Source organism: Salmo trutta, chromosome 32, assembly GCF_901001165.1.
Source record: "Salmo trutta chromosome 32, fSalTru1.1, whole genome shotgun sequence".
NCBI classification, from domain to species: Eukaryota; Metazoa; Chordata; class Actinopteri; order Salmoniformes; family Salmonidae; genus Salmo; species Salmo trutta.
In genome coordinates this window covers 17,832,578-17,858,492 of record NC_042988.1, presented here as the reverse complement: position 1 = coordinate 17,858,492, position 25,915 = coordinate 17,832,578, and the positions used below count along the sequence as shown (strand labels likewise).

The following is a 25,915-nucleotide window of genomic DNA, read 5'->3' as shown; positions in this document are numbered from 1 at the left end:
TGTAGCGAAATGCTTGTGCTTCTAGTTTCCGACCGTGCAGCATTTAACCATGGGTGGTCTTTTAATGGAACCACAAGGCAGTTCAGTTAAATGGACATAGCCAAATATTCCTAAACTTAAGAAAACAACGAGGTAAGACATTTCTACTTTATTAACGAATGTAACAAAATATGTAGTGACACTGACTACACTGTCTCACAAGAAACCTCTATCACCTCATAATATGCAAAGTGATATTTGCTGGCAGCATGTGTGTTACAGTATCAAATCATCCAATGCAGTTTGTCAAGACATGAAAATGTAATGTTTGTTTTGTGAAATAGTACATTGACAAGGTTGATAAACCCAGGCTGCCAGTAACTAAAGTCTAAGCAATTGAAGAGTGCACATGCTGCAAAGTTTATATTTCAATGACATTGCATCAGTCCATTTAGTTAGCAATACAAGGAAGTTGCAGGACGCTAATGAAATTTGACTGTTAAAACATTACTGTATGAATGTAGCTAACGTCACTGGCATGAAGTTACCCTCTGTCGGGATAAATGTGTCTCTATCCGTCACAAATGTGTTGAAAATAATAGCAAGGGTATAACAAATTCACACCGATTTCTATTACCGTTGTCAACTCATCAGCGCTTTGAAGACTTCAGGAACAAAACTTCAGTTGCTTTGTCTGATATACACTTTGCAAGAACTTCTAATCATGTCACGAGGATGCAATATGCGGTCAAGTTGTTGAGTTCAGTAGCCACGCCTACTAGCATTATGAATATACAACATGCTCTGTGAAAGACCAATGATACTAATCGTTCAATTTATCCAGAGTTTCGGTTTGCTGTGTAGGCTGTCAATCATACCCATCAGCCAATTATAAGTTGGGAGCAGGTTTGTGTATTTGACCACAAAAGGTACGAAACCACCCATCTCACCACGCACTCGCAAGCAATCGGGACACTAAACAGCACATCATGAACAAGATCTGAAGGTGGAAATCAGTAACCCTCTGCTTGAGCCACACTAACTAGAACACAACAGATTTTTACACAATATATAGAAAAAAATGTCCTTTAAGATAAACAGACCTTGGTCAGTAGTAGTGTTACTTATTGTAATTTATTACACAACTATAACAAACTAATTGTCAATAACAGTAAAAAAAGGATCTATTCCCTCTCAAAAACAGTTTTATTTAACATGTCAGATTTGGTCAATAGCTCTAACTAAATAAAAGTAATTTTTGTTTTCTTAGGTCTAGTATACAACTCATTCTTACCCACCCATGACATTGGAAATTAAATGCACAAACACTGCAGTCTCTAACCATTTGTTCAATCAGTACGGCAGTTACAATAAAATAGTGCGTGGTCACGAGAGCAGTGTGAATAGTGTTGCACAAGGGTGCACTTTCATAAAGGGGTCATTTTAATGGCTTTTAGAGGGGGCACTTCAGTTTCAAGAACTGTTTCCAGCCAGCTAGGATTAAACAGACTGAAAAAAAGTCCTTAACGAATAACATAGGTAGATATATTGTGGTGCAGTCAGTTCAATGACATAGATGGATGTGATAAAGGTCAATGTGATTCACACTCGATTAGAATTATTTAATCCAGGACAAAACCTATGTAACAGTTTCCCAAACTTGGTCCTTGGGACCCCAAGGGGTGCACGTTTTGGTTTTTGCCCTAACACCACACAACTGATTCAAATAATAAACAAATCATCCAGTTTTGGTAATTTGAGTCCGCTGTGTAGTGTCAGGGCAAAAACCAAAACGTTCAGAGTGAGTCCAAAACGTTCAGAGTTTGGAAAACGCTGACCTATGGCAAATCAACAGGATCCAGCTCACTGACTTTGTTTGTATAGTAGGAAACATACCACTTCCCACTCTATAGATTATTTTAGAATGTTGTAAATCAAAATCATTATAGCCATAATAATTGTCATTGAAATAGAAATAGTATTTAGTAACACACTTAAACCTTCTATTTGGTTCATTCCGAGAGTATCCATTACCTCTCTATACTGGCTAAAGCTGGTATTCAACACACTTCCAGTATGCAAAGCTTATGAACTAACACTTACCAGTGATGTATACAGAACATGTTACCCCCTCCCTTACATCTAGTCTGAGACCAGGCTGGGTAACATAGTAAATCTATAATCCGGGACACTCAAATTAGTATGTTAAGTTTGGTATGGTTACTTAAGACAAAAAGTAAGGTTGATGGGTGGGCGTATAACATGAATGTCGCTAGTTTAAATCTCATCATGGACAACTTCAGCAACTTCTGAACTACTTACTACTTTTTAGCTACTTAGCATGTTAGCCTACCTCCTAAACTCTAACCCCTAGCTTAGCTAACATTAGACACCTAGCTTGAATTTGTAACTTACCATACATTTTGCTAATTAGGAACATATTGTACGGGTGATGGAAATCCACAAATTAACACATACCATACGAAACTTAACATATCATAATATGTCATATCATACTGGGGCGGCAGATCGCCTAGTGGTTAGAGCGTTGGACTAGTAACCAAAAGGTTGCAAGATCGAATCCCCGAACTGACAAGGTAAAAATCTGTCGTTCTGCTCCTGAACAAGGCAGTTAACCCACTGTTCCTAGGCAGTCATTGAAAATAAGAATTTGTTCTTAACTGACTTGCCTAGTTAAATAAAAGGTTAAATAGATAGATATAGATTGCTATCTATAAATATATATTTTTAAACATCTATTAGAAAAAAAAAATAGAAAAAAAAAAGTGTCTCGGATTGACATACAGAATAACACAAAATGCTGAGACTCGGTATGCTTCACTGCCTCTTTCAGCTTCTAGGGTTACAGGCTAAATGCTCTCATCTGCACAACTCTGAATGATGTATTCTCCCTCTCCTTATTTAGAATGACAGTCTTAGTTTTTAGGCCACCACCCTTGCAAAACAGGAATGACACACCCCGAAGCATACTTTGAACCCAACAATACAAAGTATGATTTGGTAACAAAGAACTAAGGTATAGAAATCAATAAGTTTATTTTACTAGGTTTAACTACCATGTTATTACTTATTGTTTGCCAACATTGATATGTATTAATGTGCAGGACTACATATGTGGAGATACATTATTCACATCTTCAAATTTACTGGGCAGAAAATAATCTTGTCTTCAGCATTCCATGAGTGAGTCTATACGCTAGATAGGAACTACTACTACAGCCATTGGAGTGACTTCAAATTTAATTCCATGAAATGTTTTAAATTTTAGATTTTCCCTTACTATCTAGTTATTTTGGTGGTTGTTCTTAAATGATCTTATTTAAAATATATAGCTCCATTATGTCTTTTCTACATACTTTATATCTAGTTTAGTTGTTTATGTTTACACAGAAAACGTTTTACCAGCCCGAAAATGTTTAATCATATTTTTTGGAGTGGTGGCAACGATTAATTGTATCTTGTTGCTAGCAATATTGATAAAAACACTGAAATAAAATAAAAAATATATATTTCCATGAACACCCTGCAGTACCCCTGTATTACTGTGATCATATTCTGTAATGTTTGTCTGTCTACAATGGCAGCAGCAAATTCTTTAAAGATGCAATATACAGAAATCATTCACAATTTCCTGGTTGCTAAAATTAAAATACTTGTGACAAAACAAGCAATGTAGAGAATCATTGTATCATCTAAATTGTGAAATATCTTTCCAATAACCAAAAATATAGTATTTTCAGCTGTTTGAAGCTGGTGTACAAAACTTAAGAACATTAAGCATAGAAATAGGGCACATTGAATGATCTGTTCTATGAGAATGACAGCTCTAGAACTAACATTTCTATGTGAATTTGCTCAGGTCACCGAAAGTTACACATTGCAGCTTTAATTGGCAGCTTTAAGACACATTAACAAAGTGAAAGTGAATAACTTTGGCCTTCCAGCAAATCGGTTTTCATTTGATGGAACATTTGTGAAAGTTTGAGGGTTGTATAAAGAGTCCCATCAGAACGCAAGCATAAGTGAATTCTTAATATCCCTCAATAAGACATACATAGAGTAAACAGACTATTAATGGAGATATTTGATCGGTACGGTTTTGTTAAATGGCAGTGCTAAATTACTTTTTCCCCCACTCAAATTCGGCACCAAGATCTCATTTGTTAAGCCCTTTTGAAAATATTGGACAAATAAGGCACTTGCAGTCCTAACCAGCTCAAACAGGTATAAACTGTATTAACTGTTAACTAATATCGAACTAATGAAGAAAATACCCCCCAGGGTGTTCAACAAAACAGACGACTGCTGTCTGTTTACAGGTACAAGTGTCTCACATAGGGGACAGGGGCTTCAGTCCTGCAGGAGAAAGTTGTACTTCCCAAAGTCAAACTCGTCTGGCATGATGAGCATGTCTTCACGGGCCTTGGCCAGCTTCCGCCGCAGGAATTCCCGCCTCTCCTGCCATTCCACCAGCTCCTCAACACTGTGGGCGTAGTCACAGCTCACCCCCTCGGGACAGCCACTCTCCAGCCTGTCAATCACATTGATCTATATTATACATATGTCAATCACTGTGCACCCATAAAATTTAATAGGACAAGGGTGTGGTAAGTGAACCCTGCCATATCCCAGTTTTTTCTGTGTGCATATACAAAGGATCTCTTGATGGGTAATGAGAAAGGAACTACAGTATTGAGACCCAGTACTGTGACTCTGGGCGAGTGTTACCTGGGACAAAGGGCGAGGCGGAGTCCGGGGAAGCGGTATGTCCAGGTGAGGCTCTCGTCCTCTCCCTCGCAGCTGAATACACGGTCCTTGTGTTTCTCTGAGGAGATGTGCTGCTGCCACTGGCGCTCACTGTTACTATGCTTCCCACACAGACGACAGTGGAAGCCGCTCTAGAATACACACGCACAGTAAAACTGTTCTCATAGTACGTTACGCATTCATACACACTGACAGACATTGCATGAAGATGCACGCACACACTATCAAAATGTAGTCCTTCTTGATAGCTTTTACAAATGAGAAAGGTGAATGGATTGTTTGTGTTCTACATCCAACAAACAGGTTTTGTGAGTAAGTGCCTTCACTCACCATTGGTTCGGCATAGTCGGTTGGCATGACAATTTGCTTCTCCTCTATGTGTTGGGTGATCAGGGTGTCATCCGGCGGACGGTTTTGATTCGTCATTGTAAGCCACATGTCGTACATCTGCTGCATATCCTTCACTTCAGGAACAGGTTCAAAGAGGAACATAAGTAACAATACTAATGCGTATACATTGATGTTCGCTGACTTGGTGAGCGAGTTTATTAGCGAGTGCATCGGAGATGTCGTACCCACTGTGACTTAAAACCTTTTCTAATCAGAAACCGTGGACTGATGGCAGCATTCGCACAAAACTGAAATCACGAACCATGTGGGGACAGCAGACTGGGATATGGATTGATTGAATATGTCTGTAAACACACCAGCCTCCTGGTCTGCGCATGTGGCAGGGTCTACAGTCAATCACGGATTAAAAAAGAAAACCAGCCTCGTCGCGAACATCGGCGTCTTGCTCCCAGACAAATTAAACAACTTCTTTGGTCGCTTTGAGGACAATACAGTGCCACTGACACGGCCCGCTACCAAAGCCTGTGGGCTCTCCTTTTCCGTGGCCAACGTGAGTAAAACATTTTAAACGTGTTAACCCTTGCAAGGCTGCCGGCCCAGACGGCATCCCTCAGAGCATGCGCAGACTAGGAGGCTGGTGTGTTTACGGACATATTCAATCAATCCATATCCCAGTCTGCTGTCCCCACATGCTTCAAGATGGCCACCATTGTTCCTGTTCCCAAGAAAGCTAAAGTAACTGAACTAAATGACTATCGCCCCATTGGACTCACCTCTGTCATCATGAAGTCCTTTGAGAGACTAGTCAAGGATCATACCACCACCCTACCTGATACCCTAGACCCACTCCAATTTGCTTACCGCCCCAATAGGTCCACAGACGACACAATCGCCATCACACTGCACACTGCCCCATCCCATCTGGACAAGAGGAATACCTATGAAAGAATGCTGTTCATTGACTACAGCACAGCATTTAACATCATATTACCCTCCAAACTCGTCATTAAGCTTGAGATCCTGGGTATCGACCCCACCCTGTGCAACTGTCCTGGACTTTCTGACGGGCCGCCCCCCAGGTGGTGAAGGTAGGAAACAACATCTCCACCCCGCTGATCCTCAAAACTGGGACCCCACAAGGGTGCGTTCTCAGCCCTTTCCTGTACTCCCTGTTCACCCATGACTGCGTGGCCATTCACATATCCAACTCAATCATCAAGTTTGCAGACAACACTACAGCGGTATGCTTGATTACCAACAATGACGAGACGGCTTACAGGGAGGAGGTGAGGGCCCTCGGAGTGTGGTGTCAGGAAAATAACCACTCAACGTCAACAAAACAAAGGAGATGATTGTGGACTTCAGGAAACAGCAGAGGGAGCACCCCTTATCGATGGGACAGTAGTAGAGAAGGTGGAAAGTTTTAAGTTCCTCGGCGTACACATCACGGACAAACTGAAATGGTCCACCCACACAGACAGCGTGGTGAAGAAGGCACAACAGCGCCTCTTCAACCTCAGGAGGCTGAAGAAATGTGGCTTGTTACCTAAAACACTCAAACTTTTACAGATGCACAATCGGGAGCATCCTGTCAGGCTGTATCACCACCTGGTACGACAACTGCTCCGACTCACAACCACAAGGCTCTCCAGAGGGTTGTGCGGTCTGCACAACGCATCACCGGGGGAAAACTACCTGCCCTCCAGGACACCTACAGCACCCGATGTCACAGGAAGGCCAAAAAAGATCAAGGTCAACAACCACCCGAGCCACTGCTTGTTCACCCCGTTATCATCCAGAAGGCGAGGTCAGTACAGGTGCATCGAAGCTGGGACCGAGAGACTGAAAAACAGCTTCTATCTGAAGGCCATCAGACTGTTAAACAGCCATCACTAACATAGAGATGCTGCTGCCAACAGACTCAAATCTATGGCCACTTTAATAAATGGATTTAATAAAATGTATCACTAGTCACTTTAAATAACGCCACTTTAATAATGTTTACAGATTATATTACTCATCTCATATGTATTTACTGTATTCTATACCATCTACTGCATCTTGCCTATGCCGCACGGCCATCACTCATCCATATGTACATATTCTTATTCATCCCTTTACATTTGTGTGTATAAGGTAGTCGTTGTGAATTTGTTAGATTACTTGTTAGATATTACTGCATAGTCGGAACTAGAAGCACAAGCATTTCGCTACACTCGCATTAACATCTGCTAACCATGTGTATGTGACGAATACAATTTGATTTAATGTGTACTGGTGGGGATAATAGACATCTGAACCAATCCTACTCATAGATCAACCTAAACAAAGGCGATAATGTGGAACAAAAGGTTTAACGGATAACGAAAATATAGTGTAAACTTACAACCATTGTTCTTCATATAAGTCCATACTTGCTTCTCCTCTTCACTGTGGGCAAAGTCACAGTTCCCAATGTAGTGGCACTTCTTCTGCTTCACCACATGGGCACATATCTGAGGGGGACACGTTATGCTGTTACACACAGACTGCGAGGATGATTGTGGAAACAAGTTTGCACAGTGTCAATGATTAAGTATTAAATTCAACTGACCAATATATACCGTTACCCATGATAACACTAACATAATAGTTCATTATAAGTTAAATAGACACAATGATAATATGCTTGGTTGAATCTATCAAAAATCATTTCTAGCAGATCGTGCATGAGGAGTAGCAGGGGGCAGCACACACGTCATACTGCTGGGGATAGGTCTTGGCAAAAGGCAATGTCCGCACCATCACCCACTTCTTTCCCTCAAAGAACTTCACCAGCAGCACCCGACGCTCCTTCGTCCAACTACAGGGAGAGATGCTAGAGTTATGGGGGACTTTCCAGAAAGATACTATCCTAAATTACATAGGGCTTCGCTGTAAACGCTCCATACAACTTGGTTTGTGTCCCCGAGATGAACATTCTCTATTGTTATTCAATAAACCGAACAGATACCTCAGACTACACATCTAACATACATTGGCCATTTGATAGACAATAGTGAATAACAGTGGTCAGTCATATAGAATTGTTGCATACTACAGTGAAGCACTGGCCTTCATCTGGCTAGGGATGCTAGGTAGGGTGCAGCCTCACCTGTGCCTGGCCTTGGCTGTACAATACTTAAGCGCTTTGTCCGGCTCGCTGACCAGCCCGTCCCTCCAGCACTGACCACAAACAAACTTCCTCTTCAGGTTCAAGCTATAGCCTCCTCCCCCACCTCCACCACTTGAGGATGAAGATGGTGGTGGCATGTACACCGGCTATAGTCAACGAGTCACAGGGACAAAAACAGAGAGGCAAAAGGTAGAGAGAATCCGACAAAGTACACAAGAGCAGTTGCCTCACCATATTATGAGATGTATAATATCCCTGCTATGCTACCTTGGGTTTGTGTGTGTTCTGCTCCTGTTTATGCCAGTGTCGCTTGGATTCCTGAACAATTTCTTCATGAGTGATGCCTATAAAACAGGCACATACACAGAAAAGTTTTTACAGACAGTATTTACAAACAGTGTTTATCAACTGTGACAAGACTGAACGGCAGTGTCTACTGACACCTACTGGACTTTGTTGAAATTTTCCTGACTTTTAGTATAGAAACTAACATTTACAAATAAAGATGTTTTATTGTAGATCGGCCTCTACATTTAAAAATGTTTTCACATTTATTAGACAGGAATAAATATGTCTCTCTGTGTCTGAGACCAAGTACAATGTTCATGAGTGTGTGTGCATCAATCTGACTGTACCAGAGTCTTGCTGAAGCCTCCAGCACTTGAGCTCTATGACTGAGTGGGCAAAGGAGCAGCTGTCCTCTCGCTGGCAGCCGTAGCGCTGGGCATGGCGGCACAAGTCCAACTGGCACTGGGTGTACAGCGGGCGGATCTTAGTGTAGTGCACGCTGCTGGACCTCACCGCATGCACCAGGCACCTGCAGGGCACGGGGGGGAGAGTGAGGGTTTGTGTGTGTGTGTGTGTGTGTGTGTGTGTGTGTGTGTGTGTGTGTGGGGACCAAACATGACTCACTTGTTTTTGTCGAATGGGTGTCGGGCGCAGGGGTTGGAGCAGGTGGACGGCACCTCCTTACTGATGATCCTGGGCTTACTGTCATAGCACTCCTGAGTAGAGAGAAAGGGGGGGAGAGAATGAGGGGGGAAAGTTGAGGTAAACAGAGACAAGAAGTGGGGGGAGCATGATGTTTGCAACGCCAGGGTTGTGGGTTCGATTCCCATGTGGGACCAGTACGAAAAAAAAAGAACAAAAAGTATGAAATGTATGCATTCACTACGGTAAGTCGCTCTGGATAAGAGCGTCTGCAAAATTACGTAAATGTAAATGACTAAGGTTGAACGGCATGTTTTAGAGGGCTGCGCGGGACTGATTTTTTCCCCCATCCCATTTTTATTGCACCTCATCTCACGTTGGTTGAGTGCCCTACACTTCTTTCCATTTTCAATATGTATTTATACACAATGTAGTAAGCTACAGTCTAATCATATTTAAGTTAACTGCCACGTGATTCTCCGCCCATGTGGGCAGCCTACTCTATATCAATGAGACCACACATACTAGGCACACTTGAACTCTCACTCCCAACTAGGAGAGGAGAGATAGGCTACTGAAGTTGAAGCAGAGCGTGAATAATGTGAAATGTGTTTTTAAGCATACAAAGCAGAAAGACGACCGTTTCCAAATAATCTGCGGGACAACAAAAAATATTTTCATCCCAAAGTCGTCTGTCTGACTGCACGCTCCCGCCCGCAGCATGAAAAATTACGTCTGGTCTGCAACGATCTCTGCTGGGACTCGCAGCCCTCTACCATGTTTCACTGGTCAAGCTTGGACATACGGAGGTGGGTCTGTGTAAGGGCAAAAGTGTGTGTGTGTGTGTCCTACCTCACAGAGGTACATGAACATGCCGTTGTGGAGCTGCAGCAGGCATTTGATGCTGAGTGTGGGCCTGTCATTGTTGGGGCTCTGCGAGTCAAACAGCAGCTCTCTGTTCAAGGCTCCCTTCCTCTCCAGGGTCCACACATCTACCTCCTCCCGGCAGTAGGCAAACGTACAGCCCTCCCTGTACTTACACTTCTGAGTCTCCAGCACCTCTGCACATAGGGAAGGAACTTAGATTACTACATATACAAACTGAGACCATCGCTAAACTTTAGGACCTTTTTTCCACAGATTAAAACTGGGTAATTTGACCTATGACACACACATTATCTTCATCTAAACAGAGCCTCTTTCCCACACCAGTGACTGTTGTTTTCCATACCCTTGCAGAGCATAAACGCCCCAGTAAAATTGTGCGTGGGGCGGGGTCGCACCCTGTTCCAGACAGGGTGTTCTGAAGCCCTGATCCTGCACAGAAGAATGTCCCGCTTACAACGGTGGGCCAATTCTGCCTGGTGCTGGTAGTCCAGGACCCCTGGACCTGAGAGTGACAGAGAGAGGGAGGGAGGAAAGAGGGATATACGGGTAAAGGGGTAAAGAGGGGGAGAGAAAGACAGAGAAAGGTGAGTTAAGGGGGGGGACATAGAATGATAACAATAGAGAGGTGAACCACAGTGCTATGATGGCCTTAAATGTCAGTCTTATTAGTTAGAAGTAGGGGGCCTCCCGAGTGACGCAGCGGTCTAAGGCACTGCATTGCAGTGCTAGAGGCTTCACTACGGACCTGGGTTCGATCCCAGGCTGTGTTGCAGCCGGCCGCAACCGGGAGACCCATGAGGCAGCGCATAATTGGCCCAGCATCGTCTGGGTTAGGAGAGGGTTTGACCGGCCAGGATGTCCTTGTCCCATTGCGCTCTAGCGACTCCTTGTGGCGGGCCGGGCGCAAGCACACTGACTTCGGTTGCCAGCTGTACAGTGTTTTCTCCGACACATTGGTGCGGCTGGCTTCCGGGTTAAGCGAACAGTGTGTCAAAAAGCAGCGTGGCTTGGCGGGGTCGTGTTTGGGAGGACGCATGGCTCTCGACCTTTACCTCTCGAGTCCGTATGGGAGTTGCAGCGATGGGACAAGACTAACTACCAATTGGGGAGAAAAAGTACACAAAAAAACGAATAAATAAATTACATTAAGTAGTAAACTGGGGGAGGGACACTGTCTGAGAGCAAGTTAATCATGTCCACTACTGTACCTATCCACCTGTAGCACGTGGCACAGGCCTGCATGAAGTCATGGGTGGCTGCTAGGGGGTTCTTGATCAGCTGAGAGAGCTTGGAGGAGACCTGGCCATTCTTTACCACCTATATCGCCATGGTAATAGAAATTCATTTAGGTTAATATGTCAAGGCAAAACTAGCATGACGCTGTAAAAGGTGAACTCCAACTACAAAGTTGAATGTGACCTAAACGTTGCATAATAAATGTTTTAATTTAAATGTACACAATGTACGGGAGGGAGTAGAACAAATTCTGTTGACAGAAATAAATGGCTTACTGTGTGGTTGGACTTCTTGGGCGAACGTGTTGCAGAGAGAACATTGTGGGAGATTCTTGCACCTTAAGATAGCGTGAGAACAAAAAACAATCAATTATAACATCTACATTAGGTTCATAACTTTCTTGGTGTTAAACATTAAAAGAAAAATTAACCATGTATACATTGCTATAAGCTAACAAGACATTACCACCCTCAATCGACTCACCAGGCAGGTTGAACTCAGAAAGGGAGTCCAGCCCCCCTCCCCCCACCACCACTGGTTTGGCTGCTATTGCACCCCCAAGTGGGTAGAAACTGTCCAGGGCATCAAGTGAATAGAGTGCTGTTGTGGGAGCCGGGGCATCCCCACCACCAAGGCCTGAAAGGGTGTCCAGGTTGTTTAAAGTATCTAGAGAGTCTAGTGCATCAAGGCCATCTAAAGAGTTCAGCGCACCCAGAGCATCCCCTCCACCCATGCCTGGGAAGGTGTCCAGAGAGTTGAGCTGGCTGATGGCTGAGTTGAAGAAGGCTGGGGGGAGCCGGGGCGAGGGGGCGGGCAGGCCTGAGGGAAACGGGAGCTGGATGGGGACACAAGCTGAGCTGGGGAGGATGATGGGAAAGGCACATTGAGGGGGAATCTGAATGAGGGAGAGAGAATGAGAAGTTGCATTGACAGATTCAGGGAAGCTATATCTGAATACTACGTCAACCAGTAGACAAACTCACAAACTCACACAGTCCAGCAGGCTGTCTAGATCATCTCCCATCAGCTCACTGTCACCCAGGTGTTCTGACTCAGGCACAGAGAAGGGCAACCCCCGAGGGCCTTGGACAGGGCTACCCAGAAGTTTGGAGTAGACCAGAGGACCAGAGGGAGAGGATTCATCACTAACTGGGATAGCGGCAGATAGAGGCTTGCAGGAGAAACCAACTGAAAGACAGGGTGAGGGAACAGGTGAGTTTCATTTTCTAGAAGAAATCTTCTTTGATAGTCTTTACATTACAATGTGATAGGTAATTCAAAATTTCTGGTCAGGAGAATTACTACCTGATGAGATGTCACTTAAGGAATCCAGACCATTGCCATACATCTTGAGGTGAAAAGAGAAAGACAACAGCTTCTGTTTAAGTGACAATAAATCAACAGGTAAACCAAAGTACATTCCAAATCTCAACCAGTTTAAGTGGCAATATGTACGTTTTTGGGCAGCCCGACTAAATTCACATAGAAATGTGGTTATAGATCTATCATTCTACTTGATCTATCGCTTTTTAGTCTTGCTTTCTTTTCTATGTGCTCTATTTTTCTGCTTCCTATACTTCTATTTTGTTTTTGCGTCTTTTACTTTCGGTTTTGTACACCAGCTTCAAACAGCTGAAAAAAACATTTTTGGTTATGGAAAATATATTTCAGAGCGGTTTAGATGGTACAATGATTCTCTAAACTATACTAGCTTATAATTACGCAAACTATTCGTTTTAGCAACCAGGAAATGGCAGAGCGATTTCTGCATAGTGCAACCTTAAAAGTGTAATGGTGAAAGTTGTTGTACTTGCCTCTCCTGCAAAAGGAACTGTGTTCCCGTTACTTTGTTCAGATGTGGCCAACTCCTGCAAAGGAAAAAAATATTAACTTCATAAAGAGGCAACCTAAAGAAAAATGTCAAATTTAATGACTTCAATTGTTATGAATCCAAATTGAGATTTAAACCAGGGCATAAACAGCTCATGGCAGATTTGATCAGAGAATGGCAGATTGAGAACAATTGAATCCAAGCCACTTATCATGGAAGGTAAGTTGCCATGCTGCTTGAATCTAGACCTTCTGCTTTGGAAACGGATTCTCACCTGTGTGCTAACGTAGGCTTTGCGTATCTTCAGGCCCAGTTTGTTAGCTAGCTCCTGTGCCAACTCATACACATGTTTGTCCTATGAAGAGTACAAGACAATAAAAAAAAATGAAAAAGACATTTAAATACGCTTTTTATTAAATTAATTTCACAAACACTTATTCTGAGCTACATGATACTTCAAAAGTACAGTGTGAGGTCTCCCCCCTCTCCCCCCTCGCCGCATCTTCTTACATTCTTTTGAAAAACATCAAAAGGTAATCGAAGGAGAGGAGAAGGAAATGTGGAAACAAATCCGCTTGTATGAAATTAAACTCTCCTTCTCCACTAGCGGATCATCATGAGGAATCCCAAATTACATATGTCAAGTGGTAAAAAGAAATGTTGCTAGTTGTGCTAGACATTTTATAGATAAAAACAATATGCTACTTAACCTTTTAAAGGTGTGCATGCTTTTCTAGTCCAAGAAAACAGCCTCTGATGTGAAGGGGTAATTCATAATGTTACTCACGTTAGGCGTAGTGAGCAGGCAGCCCGTGCTGCAGTTGTAGGCCTCTCTGAAACGGCCCAGCTCCCGCAGGCACAGAGCCTTCCTGTAGAGTGCCGTGCAACTGTCTTTGCACAGCGCCAGCGCACTGTCACAGTCCTGCACACCCTGCTCATACTCCCCCTGAGAGAGATGGAGAGAAAGAGATGACAGGTAACGTGTGGGTTCTGCCACAAAGTGAAAGACTAAGGCCATACAGTGGTTAATACAGGCTAATGAGAATGGGGTAATGATAGATGATACAGGCTCTGTAACTTCAAGGGGATGTTGAGGAAGTGTGGCATGATGGCAAAAGTTCAATGAGGCTGAAACACATGTTGCACATGATGCAATGAAACAATGTGATGCAACAACACAAAATACTGAAATAGAGAGAGTGCAATGGGTATTCACCATTGGTTCAATATTTGCCCACTACAGCACATTTGCTTACAACACAATTGCTATTAAATATTAGATTTAAGAGATGACTTCATACCTTTTGTATACAGAATCGTGAACCTCATTCAATCATCAATACTGTGGATCAAAGATGCATAATCCTGGTGACACACCACTGACTCACCATGCTGTGGTAGGCTGCTGCCCTGTTGAAATACAGACTCTCCAGCAGGGCTGAGGGGATTTCTAGAGACTCAGCCTGGGCATAGTGGGCCACGTTAACACCCTCACTGAAGTCCTTTATGGCCTGCTGCCACTCACCCTCCCTGAACATTGCATTTCCCTCATCCAGCAGGTTACACACCAACTGGGTCAGAAACCCCTGGAGGGACAATCAGGGAAGAGGAGAGGAATATGGCATGGGAGTGAGATAAAGACAGCACACAGGAAAAGCCAAAAAGGACATGGACTTGTCTAATCAGTATTATGGCTGGTTTTGGTACATTTTTCCCATGGACCAAATGTGAAAATCGCTGCAAAGGGCAAGCTGCATGACTGTGAGCACACAACATGTTCTTTGGAACAGTATAGGGGGGGTGTAGACATGCCTAGACTAAGGTCAAGAGAGAAGACAGTCATCGCATTCATTAATCCCTACCTTATAGCCTTCAGGCTTTGGATAAGGCAAAGAAGACCTAGGACAGAGGAAAAGATAACCTATCAATACAAGTGAACTAGTGCCGTATGGTCGTTTGTGGGTATAGGATGAATGAGCAACTTGCTACAATTTAGTTGACAACTTGTGGGAATTGCAGGGAAAATGTTTCTTTCTCACTGTATGAATCCCAGGGCGTTCTGTATGCCCTCCTGGCGCTTTTGACGGTCCAAGTCCATCTCTGCACACTGTAAAAAGAGAAAGGCCCATATCAACATAGTTTTGATGTCTACTATCGAATTAACGTTACCTAGCCAGAATAAATAAACTAGGTTCAAGAGCTCGTGTGAAGTATACAGCAACGAGAAAATAATACTTGGCCAGTTTATCCAAATATTTGTTTTGTTTAGCTAACGTTAGCTAGATAAATAGTTAACCATGCCTCAAATGTTCATGCTAGCTAGCTAACGTTAGCTGGGCACGATTCGAGGAAGTTACAACCCACCTGGTGATAAAACACATAAATCGACGTTTACTGCTATGGACAGAGGAAAATCTCGGCACAAAGAATTTAAAGCTATACAGCTACCAGCCATCCAGTGCAAGGGTATTTTTGCATGGACAGTTGCATGTGAGTTTCACGTCCAATTCCTCAGCTGAACAGTGAACTCCCTCCCTGGATTGTTTTTGAGTTGCATGGCTGCCACAAGGTCCTAGTGAGATTATTACAAGGGTAGGGTGAGGTGTGCTGTGAATACAATGTTTTATGTTTAGACATGTCATAAGGAAGTAATCAATTATACGCGAAATTAAAAAGTTTGCATTTGTATTTTATTTGAAAAATTCATCTAGCTAGGATAGCTTTCACTTTTTTTGTGTTGATTCTCTTTGTAGTTCTGGCGCAAAGGCCAGCAGATGGCGAAATTGAGTAGTTTAATCTAATTTTACCACTTGAAGCAATACATTATATTATTTCTAGCGCAATACCAGCAAAGATCAAATCAAATTTTATTGGTCACATACACATGGTTAGCAGATGTTAATGCAAGTGTAGCGAAATGCTTGTGCTTCTAGTTCTGACAGTGCAGTAATATCTAACAAGTAATCTAACAAATTCACAACGACTACCTTATACACATAAATGTAAAGGGATGAATAAGAATATGTACATATTGTAACGACCCTGGGTTTATAAGCGCGGAAATCGACTCTGCCGCTCGAGCATGCTTTTGCGGCACAGTCGATAGCGCGCCGGACTTCGGGCTTGAAGGTCGAGGGTTCGAGACCTGCTCCCTGCCTGTTCATTACATTGGTGTCAGAAGTGATCGGACCTTGCATCCACGACAGTGCGTGTGCTTGGCCGGTGAGCGCGTTCCTGTAAGGCGTTGAGTCGCAAGCTAGCGCGAGGACGCGCTCTTTGAAAGGAGGGAGTAGTGTAACGACCATGGGTTTATAAGCGCGGAAATCGGCTCTACCGCTTGAGCATGCTTTTGCGGCACAGTCGATAGCGCGCCGGACTTCGGGCTTGAAGGTCGAGGGTTCGAGACCTGCTCCCTGCCTGTTCATTACAATATAAATATGTGGATGACCGATGGCCTTGCGGGATAGGCGAGATGCAGTTGATGGTATAGAATACAGTATATACATATGAGATGAGTAATGTAGGTTATGTAGACATTATTAAAGTGCCGTTATTTAAAGTTACTACTGATACCTTTATTAAATCCATTTATTAAAGTGGCCAGAGATTTGAGTATGTATGTTGGCAGCAGCATCTCTATGTTAGTGATGGCTGTTTAACAGTCTGATGGCCTTGAGATGGAAGCTGTTTTTCGGTCTCTCGGTCCCAGCTTTGATGCACCTGTACTGACCTCGCCTTCTGGATGATAACGGGGTGAACAGGCAGTAGCTCGGGTGGTTGATGTCCTTGATGATCTTTTTGGCCTTCCTGTGACATCGGGTGCTGTAGGTGTCCTGGAGGGCAGGTAGTTTGCCCCCGGTGATGCGTTGTGAAGACCGCACTACCCTCTGGAGAGCCTTGTGGTTGTGAGTCGGAGCAGTTGCAGTACCAGGTGGTGATACAGTCCGACAGGATGCTCTCAATTGTGCATCTGTAAAAGTTTGAGTGTTTTAGGTGACAAGCCAAATTTCTTCAGCCTCCTGAGGTTGAAGAGGCGCTGTTGTGCCTTCTTCGCCACGCTGTCTGTGTGGGTGGACCATTTCAGTTTGTCCGTGATGTGTCCGCCGAGGAACTTAAAACTTTCCACCTTCTCCACTACTGTCCCATCGATGTGGATGGGGGGGATGCTCGCTCTGCTGTTTCCTGAAGTCCACAATCATCTCCTTTGTTTTGTTGACATTGAGTGAGAGGTTATTTTCCTGACACCACACTCCGAGGGCCCTCACCTCCTCCCTGTAGGCCGCCTCGTCATTGTTGGTAATCAGGCCTACCGCTGTAGTGTCGTCTGCAAACTTGATGATTGAGTTGGAGGCGTGCATGGCCACGCAGTCATGGATGAACAGGGAGTACAGGAGAGGGCTGAGAACGCATCCTTGTGGGGCCCCAGTGTTGAGGATCAGCGTGGTGGAGATGTTGTTTCCTACCCTCACCACCTGGGGGCGGCCCGTCACAAAGTCCAGGACCCAGTTGCACAGGGCGGGGTCGAGACCCAGGATCTCAAGCATAATGGCAAGTTTGGAGGGTACTATGGTGTTAAATGCTGAGCTGTAGTCAATGAACAGCATTCTTACATAGGTATTCCTCTTGTCCAGATGGGATGGGGCAGTGTGCAGTGTGATGGCGATTGTGTCGTCTGTGGACCTATTGGGGCGGTAAGCAAATTGGAGTGGGTCTAGGGTATCAGGTAGGGTGGAGGTGATATGATCCTTGACTTGTCTCTCAAAGCACTTCATGATGACAGAAGTGGGTGCAATGGGGCGATAGTCATTTAGTTCAGTTACCTTATCTTTCTTGGGAACAGGAACAATGGTGGCCATCTTGAAGCATGTGGGCACAGCAGACTGGGATAGGGATTGATTGAATATGTCCATAAACACACCAGCCAGCAGGTCTTTGCATGCTCTGAGGACGCGGCTAGGGATGCCTTCTGGGCCAACACCCACCCATAGCACACGCTCCAGCAGGTATATTTCAATGGTCATCCCCAAAGCCATCACTTCCTTTGGCCGCCTTTCCTTCCAGTTCTCTGCTCCAATTTTTTTTATTTTATTTAAAAAATAAATAAAATCACTGACGCTGGAGTCTTATATCTCCCTCTCTAAATTTAAGCATCAGCTGTCAGAGCAGCTTACTGATCACTATCTTAACACAGCCAATCTGAAAATAGCACACCCAACTACCTCATCCCCATATTGTTATTTATCCTCTTTCTCTTTTGCACCCCAGTTTCTTTAGTTGCACATCATAATCTGCACATCTATCACTCCAGTGTTAATGCTAAATTGTAATTATTTCGCCTCTATGGCCTATTTATTGTCTTACCTCGCTACTCTTCTACATTTGCACACACTGTACATAGATTTTTTTATTGTGTTATTGACTGTACGTTTGTTTATCCCATGTGTAACTCCGTGTTGTTTTTTTGTTGCACTGCTTTGCTTTATCTTGGCCAGGTGGCAGTTGTAAATGAGAACTTGTTCTCAACTGGCCTACATCGTTAAATAAAGGTGAAATATATATATATTAAATTGATTACAATACTGGGTGGGGTGAATATATTTATCTGTACATGGAATTGTATTTGGTGATTTTTTACTCCTTTTTTTCAGATTTTTACAGGAAAATGCCACGGGCACTATCTGATGTGTGGAGACATTTCACTGCAGCTAATGTAGAAGGAAAACCTGTGTACATTTGCAAATACTGTGCCAAATCATATGTGAAGAATGCAACAAAGATGCAGAATCATCTGGCCAAGTGCATAAAGTTCCCTAGCCGCGTCCTCAGAGCATGCGCAGACCAGCTGGCTGGTGTGTTTGACATATTCAATCAATCCCTATCCCAGTCTGCTGTACCCACATGCTTCAAGATGGCCACCATTGTTCCTGTTCTCAAGAAAGCTAAAGTGACTGAACTAAATGACTATCGCCCCGTTGGACTCACTTATGTCATCATGAAGTGCTTTGAGAGACTAGTTAAGGATTATTTCACCTCCACCCTACCTGATACCCTAGACCCACTCCAATTTGCTTACCGCCCCAATAGGTCCACGACGATGCAATCGCCATCACACTGCCCTATCCCATCTGGACAAGAGGAATACCTATGTAAGAATGCTGTTAATTGACTACAGCTCAGTATTTAACATCATAGTACCCTCCAAACTCGTCATTAAGCTTGAGATCCTGGGTCTCGACCCCACCCTGTGCAACTGGGTCCTGGACTTTCGGACGGGCCGCACCCAGGTGGTGAAGGTAGGAAACATCTCCACCCCGCTGATCCTCAAAACTGGGACCCCACAAGGGTGCGTTCTCAGCCCTCTCATGTACTCCCTGTTCACCCATGACTGCATGGCCATTCACGCTACCAACTCAATCATCAAGTTTGCAGACGACACTACAGCGGTATGCTTGATTACCAACAATGACGAGGCGGCCTATAGGGAGGAGGTGAGGGCCCTCGGAGTGTGGTGTCAGGAAAATAACCTCTCACTCAACGTCAACAAAACAAAAGAGATGATCGTGGACTGCAGGAAACAGCAGAGGGAGCACCCCCCATCGATGGGACAGTAGTGGAGAAGGTGGAAAGTTTTAAGTTCCTCGGCGGACACATCACGGACAAACTGAAATGGACCACCCACACAGACAGTGTGGTGAAGAAGGCGCAACAGCACTTCTTCAACCTCAGGAGGCTGAAGAAATTTGGCTTGTTACCTAAAACACTCAAACTTTTACAGATGCACAATCGGGAGCATCCTGTCGGGCTGTATCACCACCTGGTACGGCAACTGCACCACCCTCAACCGCAAGGCTCTCCAGAGGGTAGTGCGGTCTGCACAACGCATCACCGGGGGAAAACTACCTGCCCTCCAGGACACCTACAGCACCCGATGTCACAGGAAGGCCAAAAAGATCATCAAGGACAACAACCACCCGAGTCACCCCGTTATCATCCAGAAGGCGAGGTCAGTACAGGTGCATCAAAGCTGGGACCGAGATACCGAAAAACAGCTTCCATCTCAAGGCCATCACACTGTTAAACAGCCATCACTAACATAGAGATGCTGCTGCCAACATACAGACTCAAATCTCTGGCCACTTTAATAAAATGTATCACTAGTCACTTTAAATAACGCCACTTTAATAATGTTTACAGATTATATTACTCATCTCATATGTATTTACTGTATTCTATACCATCTACTGCATCTTGCCTATGCCGCACGGCCATCGCTCATCCATATATTTATATGTACATATTCATCCCTTTACATTTGTGTGTATAAGGTAGTTGTTGGGAATTTGTTAGATTACTTGTTAGATATTACTGCATTGTCGGAACTAGAAGCACAAGCATTTCGCTACACTCGCATTAACATCTGCTAACCATGTGTATGTGACCAATGAAATTAGATTTGAAATCATATGTGACGAATCCAGCAAAGATGCAGAATCATCTGGCCAAGTGCATAAAGTTTCCTCAGCACTCACAACCTCTGACAAAACTCACTGTACTTCTATTCGAGGTGAAAATGATGAATCAGACACCTTATTGATAGCAACAGCTCATGGTCCTCCTGGAATCTGAAGTTTTTTTGACTCAATGGAGGAACGTAGTCAGAGAAATGCTGATGAATGTCTTGCTCAAGCTGGGTATGCAACTGGTTCACCTCTGATGCTCACAGGCAATGTGTATTGGAAGAGATTTCTGAATGTTCTTCGCCCAGCATACACCTCTCCAACCAGACATGCTTTATCTACTCATTTGCTAGATGCAGAGTTCAACAGAGTTCAAGTGAAGGTCAAGCAAATCATAGAGAAAGCAGACTGTATTGCAAACATCTCTGATGTGTGGTCGAATGTTCGTGGGCAAGGAATAATTAACAACATCATCTCCACCCCTCAACCAGTATTCTACAAGAGCAGAGACACAAGGGACAACAGACACACCTGTCTCTACATTGCAGATGAGCTGAAGGCAGTCATCAATGACCTTAGACCACAGAAGGTATTTGCACTGGTGACATACAATGATGCGAACATGAAGGCTGCTTGTTCTAAAGTGGATGAGTCCTACCCACACAGCACACCCATGGCTGTGCTGCTCATGCATTGAATCTGCTCCTCTGTCACGTTCTGACCATAGTAAGTGGTTATTTTCTATGGTAGAGTAGGTCAGGGCGTGACAGGGGGTGTTTGTCTATGTTTTGTATTTCTATGTTCAGTTTCTAGTTTTGTATTTCTATGTTGGTTTTGTTTGGTATGATCTCCAATTAGAGGCAGCTGGTCGTCGTTGTCTCTAATTGGATGTTAAATTTAAGTTGATGTTTGTCCCACCTGTTTTTGTGGGTGATTATATTTTGAGTAGTGTGTTTTCTCTCTGCGTCATGGTTTGTTGTTTTTGTTAGTTCAAGTATTTAGTGTATTGCATTACGTTTCACGAATAAATAAAGATCTGGAACTACAAACACGCTGCATTTTGGTCCGATCCTTCAAACAGCCGTGACATCCTCAAGGACATCATGGCACTGAAAACAATGGATACACTCTACAAGAGAGCCAAGAAAATGGTTAGGTATGTGAAGGGTCATCAAGTTATAGCAGCAATCTACCTCACCAAGCAAAGTGAGAAGAATAAGAGCACCACATTGCCCAGCAACATCCATTGGGTGGTGTTGTCATCATGTTTGACAGGCTCCTGGAGGGGATGGAGTCTCTCCAAGAAATGGCAATTTCACAGTCTGCCGATATTTTGGGAGAGAGTGGTAAGCAGCCTGAAACTCCTGAAACCTATAGCAGTAGCCATTGCACGGATTGAGGGAGACAATGCCATCCTGTCTGATGTTCAGACTCTGCTTGCAGATGTAAGAGAAGAAATCTGTACCTCCCTGCCCACTTCACTGTTTCTCCAAGCAGAGGAAACTGCAGTTCTGAAATACATCAAAAAGCGTGAAGACTTCTGCCAGAAGCCCATACACGCTGCAGCGTACATGCTGGCAAGAGCATCCTGTCTGGTGCAAAGATCAACAAGGCCTATGGTGTCATCACTACCGTGTCTCGCCACCTTGGCCTGGATGAGGGCAAGGTTATTGGCAGTCTGGCGAAGTACACTTCCAAGCAATGGCTTTGGGATGGAGATGTAATATGGCAGTCGTGCCAACATATCTCATCAGCCACCTGGTGGAAGGGACTTTGTGGATCTGAGGCTCTTTCCTCTGTTGCCTCGATCATCCTCCAAATCCCACCAACATCAGCCGCCTCGGAGTGCAACCGGTCCTTGTTTGGGGAACACACACAAAGCACGCAACAGGCTGACCAATACAAGGGTTGAAAAATTGGTGGCAATCCGGGCAAATTTGAGGCTTTTTGAGCCTGACAACCAGCCATCCTCAACATGGTTGGAAAGTGACAGTGAAGATGAGGCCTCAGAGTCTGATGTTCAAGATGTGGACATTGAGGATGTCCATGGAAAGGACATGGACGCCTGAGAGGAAGACAACCAAAGCTTTTGTTTCTAGACTATCAATGTTGAAAACGTTTTTGGGAGATGCGATGGCTCGTTGGGGATCACTCAATATTCCCTTACTTTTGTTGTTCAGTGAAATCATCCCATGTGAAGAGTCAACTCTTAAGTTCAATTCGTAACAATTTTTTTTTCTTCTATTGGAAGGATTTAATCATTTGCAATTGTCTACTTATGATAAGGTAAAAGGTTTGTTTGTCTCCATATGATATGGTAAATATATCCAATGCAAAAAACATCTACGTTTAAATGGTATTACTAATAATTTGAATATATTTCCGTTAATTCCCATATATTCCTGTTAATTCCAACGGAAAGTTTCCACCTCTGAATATTCCCCAAAATATCCAACCCTGACCTACACACTCGTGTGTCACTCTGATTGATGGATTGTGGTGTGCAGTAAACAGGCTCTGGTGTATAACTGTGGCTTCTTCCATCTTCAAAGAATTGGCAAGTGGGCCAACTATGGAGAATAGTAAAACTTATTTCTATCATTACACTATATTGTTTGTCCTCGTATATCCGTTCATGTTTTTCAGCATATACTCTGCAGCCACTGAGTGTAGACACCAGGTGAGGTCACACACAGATTCGTGTTGAACACTCTTTAACTACCTTATTTTCTCTAACATCCTCTCTCCTTCACTTCATCCCTCTCTCCCCTTCTCCCTAAATCATATCAGCTGTCGGTGAACCCCCTCCTGCATCTGAACTGGCTACATAGAGGGCACAGCATGATCAGAGGTGAGAGGTCACTTGGTCAGGTCAACAGGAAGTATTATTAAAAAGATGCTTTACATTGAAATACAGAGATGCAGTAGTCCCAGAGTTAATGATCGAAGGTCAGTTTTGCATTTCAACTCCTGATGTTTGATGACTGACAGTGTTAGAATTTAAAAAAACAAACAAGGCTTAAATATGCTCTCTCGCTCGCTATGTGTCTCTTGTTTTCAGGTATGTTTTGATGTGAGAGGATGCCAACCCCCAGTCCCATCATCGCCACCTCACCCGCTCTTAAGATAACCTTCAGGCCGACTGGGAGCCCAAGGCTGATTAGGAGACGCCACTAGAGACACTTATGTAATTGTGATGAACTGAGAGAATATTAGGGTAGCACTGTGATTCATTAATCACATGCTGCCTTCCCTGCTCCTATGTCCTTACTGTCACATCTGCTCCTGCAATGCTTTCTACTGCTCATCCTGTGTCTCCTTGACCTGCCGCCACTCCCCCAGTACTCTCTCCCTCTCTCTGTGTGTGTGGGCGGAGACAGGTGTGCTGAAGTTAGAGCAGATCCCCCACCGGCTGCAGCCTGTTCCATAATCAAGACCTCTACAAATACTCAGCCCTGCCACTTCCACGCTGCCAGATCGTAATCTCTGCTCAGTCAGTCTACGTCTCTAGCCATTTGTTACTATTCAGATCTTATTTTCCTTGCCTGAAGCCGTTTTCCTCTCCGCTACAGTTCTGCCCGCTCTGACTCTGGTCCCTGTCTCCAGTCCCACGTCTCGTCATCCTGCTACTCTGTCCTGGATTCCCCACTCTACTACTCCCTTGGATTCCCTTCCGGACCTGCTTACCCTGTCCCAACCCCTCTTACTCCAGCCTCAGCCTCCGAACCTGGTTTCCAGCAACCCGCACGAGCTTCCCCTGACCTGCACTCCATCTCCCCCCGTGTTTCAATAAATACCTTGGTTACTTCATCCCAGTCTCCTCGTCTGAGTCTGCTCTTGGGTTCCCCTGTTCCACTCCGTGTAACACTTACCCTTTTTGTCTTTTACACCTCTCTCGCCACCTCTTTCTTTATAATGCACAACAGATGTGCATTGAAGTAAAGATTGAACTTGTATTTATAATATTACAATTGTATTTATAATGCGTGTATTTATAACACTTGGATAATGAACTTATTTCAATAAAGCGTTTCACATTATCTTCTGGTTGAAATTAAGTCTCATTTGATGAAATACTACACCTATCCTGTGTTTATCAGATCAGTGCAGAAGAAGGAAACTTTTTTATAAACTATTTCTGTATATATGAATTACAAATCATCCTTTAAGATTTGACAGTGTTTATTTGCTTGCGTGCCATTATTGCTGGCTAGACTAACCTAGACCAGTGGTTCCCAACCAGTGGTACTAACACCACTGGAGGTACTTGGCCTATCCACAGGGGTTACTTGAAGACCAATGAGACAATCAAATGTTAATTACACGTGTTTAGCAGATGTTATTGCAGGTGTAGCAAAATGCTTGTGCTTCTAGTTCCGACAGTGCAGTAATATCTAACAATTTCACAAATATCTAATACACATATCTAAGTAAAGGAATGCAATTAAAAATATATGGACGAACAATATCAGAGCCCCCCCCTCCCCCCCTAGGGGCGCCACCTGGCATCCTACCTGGGCGCATACCTGGTTGACCGGGGTGCCGGCGGTGAAAGTCGGTGATAAGGGCCGGGTCCAGGATATCTTTATCGGGAACCCAGCACCTCTCCTCTGGGCCATAACCCTCCCAGTCAACCAAGTACCCCTGCCCCGTGGTCGAATCCTCAGGAGGCGTCTCACCGTGTACGCTGACTAACAATCAATGGCACGGGGGGGAGGGATGGGCCTAGAAATAGAAGACAAAGGACTGTGAGACAAGGTCTTAATCTTGGGCACACACGGAGGGTATGGGGTAACAGCAGGCGAACAGCAGTGGGACTAAGGACTGGAAATGGGGAAAGGACCAATGAAATGGGGGAAAGTTTGCAGGATTCCACCCGGAGGGGCAGGTCCCGTGTGGACAACCATACCCTCTGCCAGACCCGATAGTGGGGAGCCAGAGTCCTGTGGCGGCCCGCTTGTTGACGATACCTAGAGGTGGTCTTGAGAAGAGCCGCCCGAGCCCTTTTCCAGGTACGCCGATTGCAGCGGACGAACATCTGGGCTGAGGCTATGTTGACCTCAACTTCTTGCTCTGGGAAGAGCAGAGGCTGATACCCCATGGCGTATTCGAAGGGGGAAGAGTCCAGTAACCGAGCATGGAAGAGTGTTCCTAGCATATTCCACCCAGACCAGTTGTTGGCTCCAGGTGGTGGGGTTACTAGCAATGAGACACCGAAGTGTCGTCTCCATGTCTTGGTTGGCTCGCGCCAACTGGTCGTTGGATTGGAGATGAAACCCAAAGGACAGACTTGCCAATGAC

General features: G+C 44.2%; 1 protein-coding gene across 2 annotated transcripts; it reads right to left on the bottom strand.

Moving 5' to 3' along the window:
• Window positions 1-3,019: 3,019 nt before the first annotated feature.
• On the bottom strand, window positions 3,020-15,732 carry LOC115171289 (zinc finger CCCH domain-containing protein 7B). 2 transcript variants are annotated; one of them, XM_029727971.1, is made up of 23 exons: window positions 15,522-15,732; window positions 15,197-15,264; window positions 15,020-15,056; window positions 14,546-14,743; window positions 13,945-14,103; window positions 13,432-13,512; window positions 13,141-13,194; window positions 12,632-12,674; window positions 12,318-12,514; window positions 11,810-12,221; window positions 11,602-11,663; window positions 11,299-11,407; window positions 10,434-10,592; window positions 10,055-10,263; window positions 9,185-9,276; window positions 8,908-9,089; window positions 8,540-8,616; window positions 8,252-8,418; window positions 7,900-7,960; window positions 7,505-7,613; window positions 5,098-5,231; window positions 4,729-4,898; window positions 3,020-4,531 (listed from the first exon to the last, which is right to left on the bottom strand). In XM_029727971.1, exons 2-23 carry the CDS (start codon window positions 15,253-15,255, stop codon window positions 4,351-4,353), a joined length of 2,952 nt encoding a protein of 983 aa, XP_029583831.1. In that variant the 5' UTR covers window positions 15,256-15,264; window positions 15,522-15,732; the 3' UTR covers window positions 3,020-4,350. The 2 variants fall into 2 exon arrangements, with proteins under 2 accessions (XP_029583831.1, XP_029583830.1); XM_029727970.1 differs by having other exon boundaries at window positions 7,855-7,960; window positions 15,522-15,731.
• Between the last annotated feature and the right edge of the window lie 10,183 nt (window positions 15,733-25,915).

Coding starts and splice junctions, on each gene's coding strand:
- LOC115171289 (XM_029727970.1), bottom strand. CDS start 15,255: ATGGACTTGGACCGTCAAAAGCGCCAGGAGGGCATACAGAACGCCCTG. Junction 13,513..13,944: donor GCCTGCTCACTACGCCTAAC/GTGAGTAACATT, acceptor TACTCTTCATAG/GACAAACATGTGTATGAGTT. Junction 12,675..13,140: donor CAGTTCCTTTTGCAGGAGAG/GCAAGTACAACA, acceptor TTTCACCTCAAG/ATGTATGGCAATGGTCTGGA.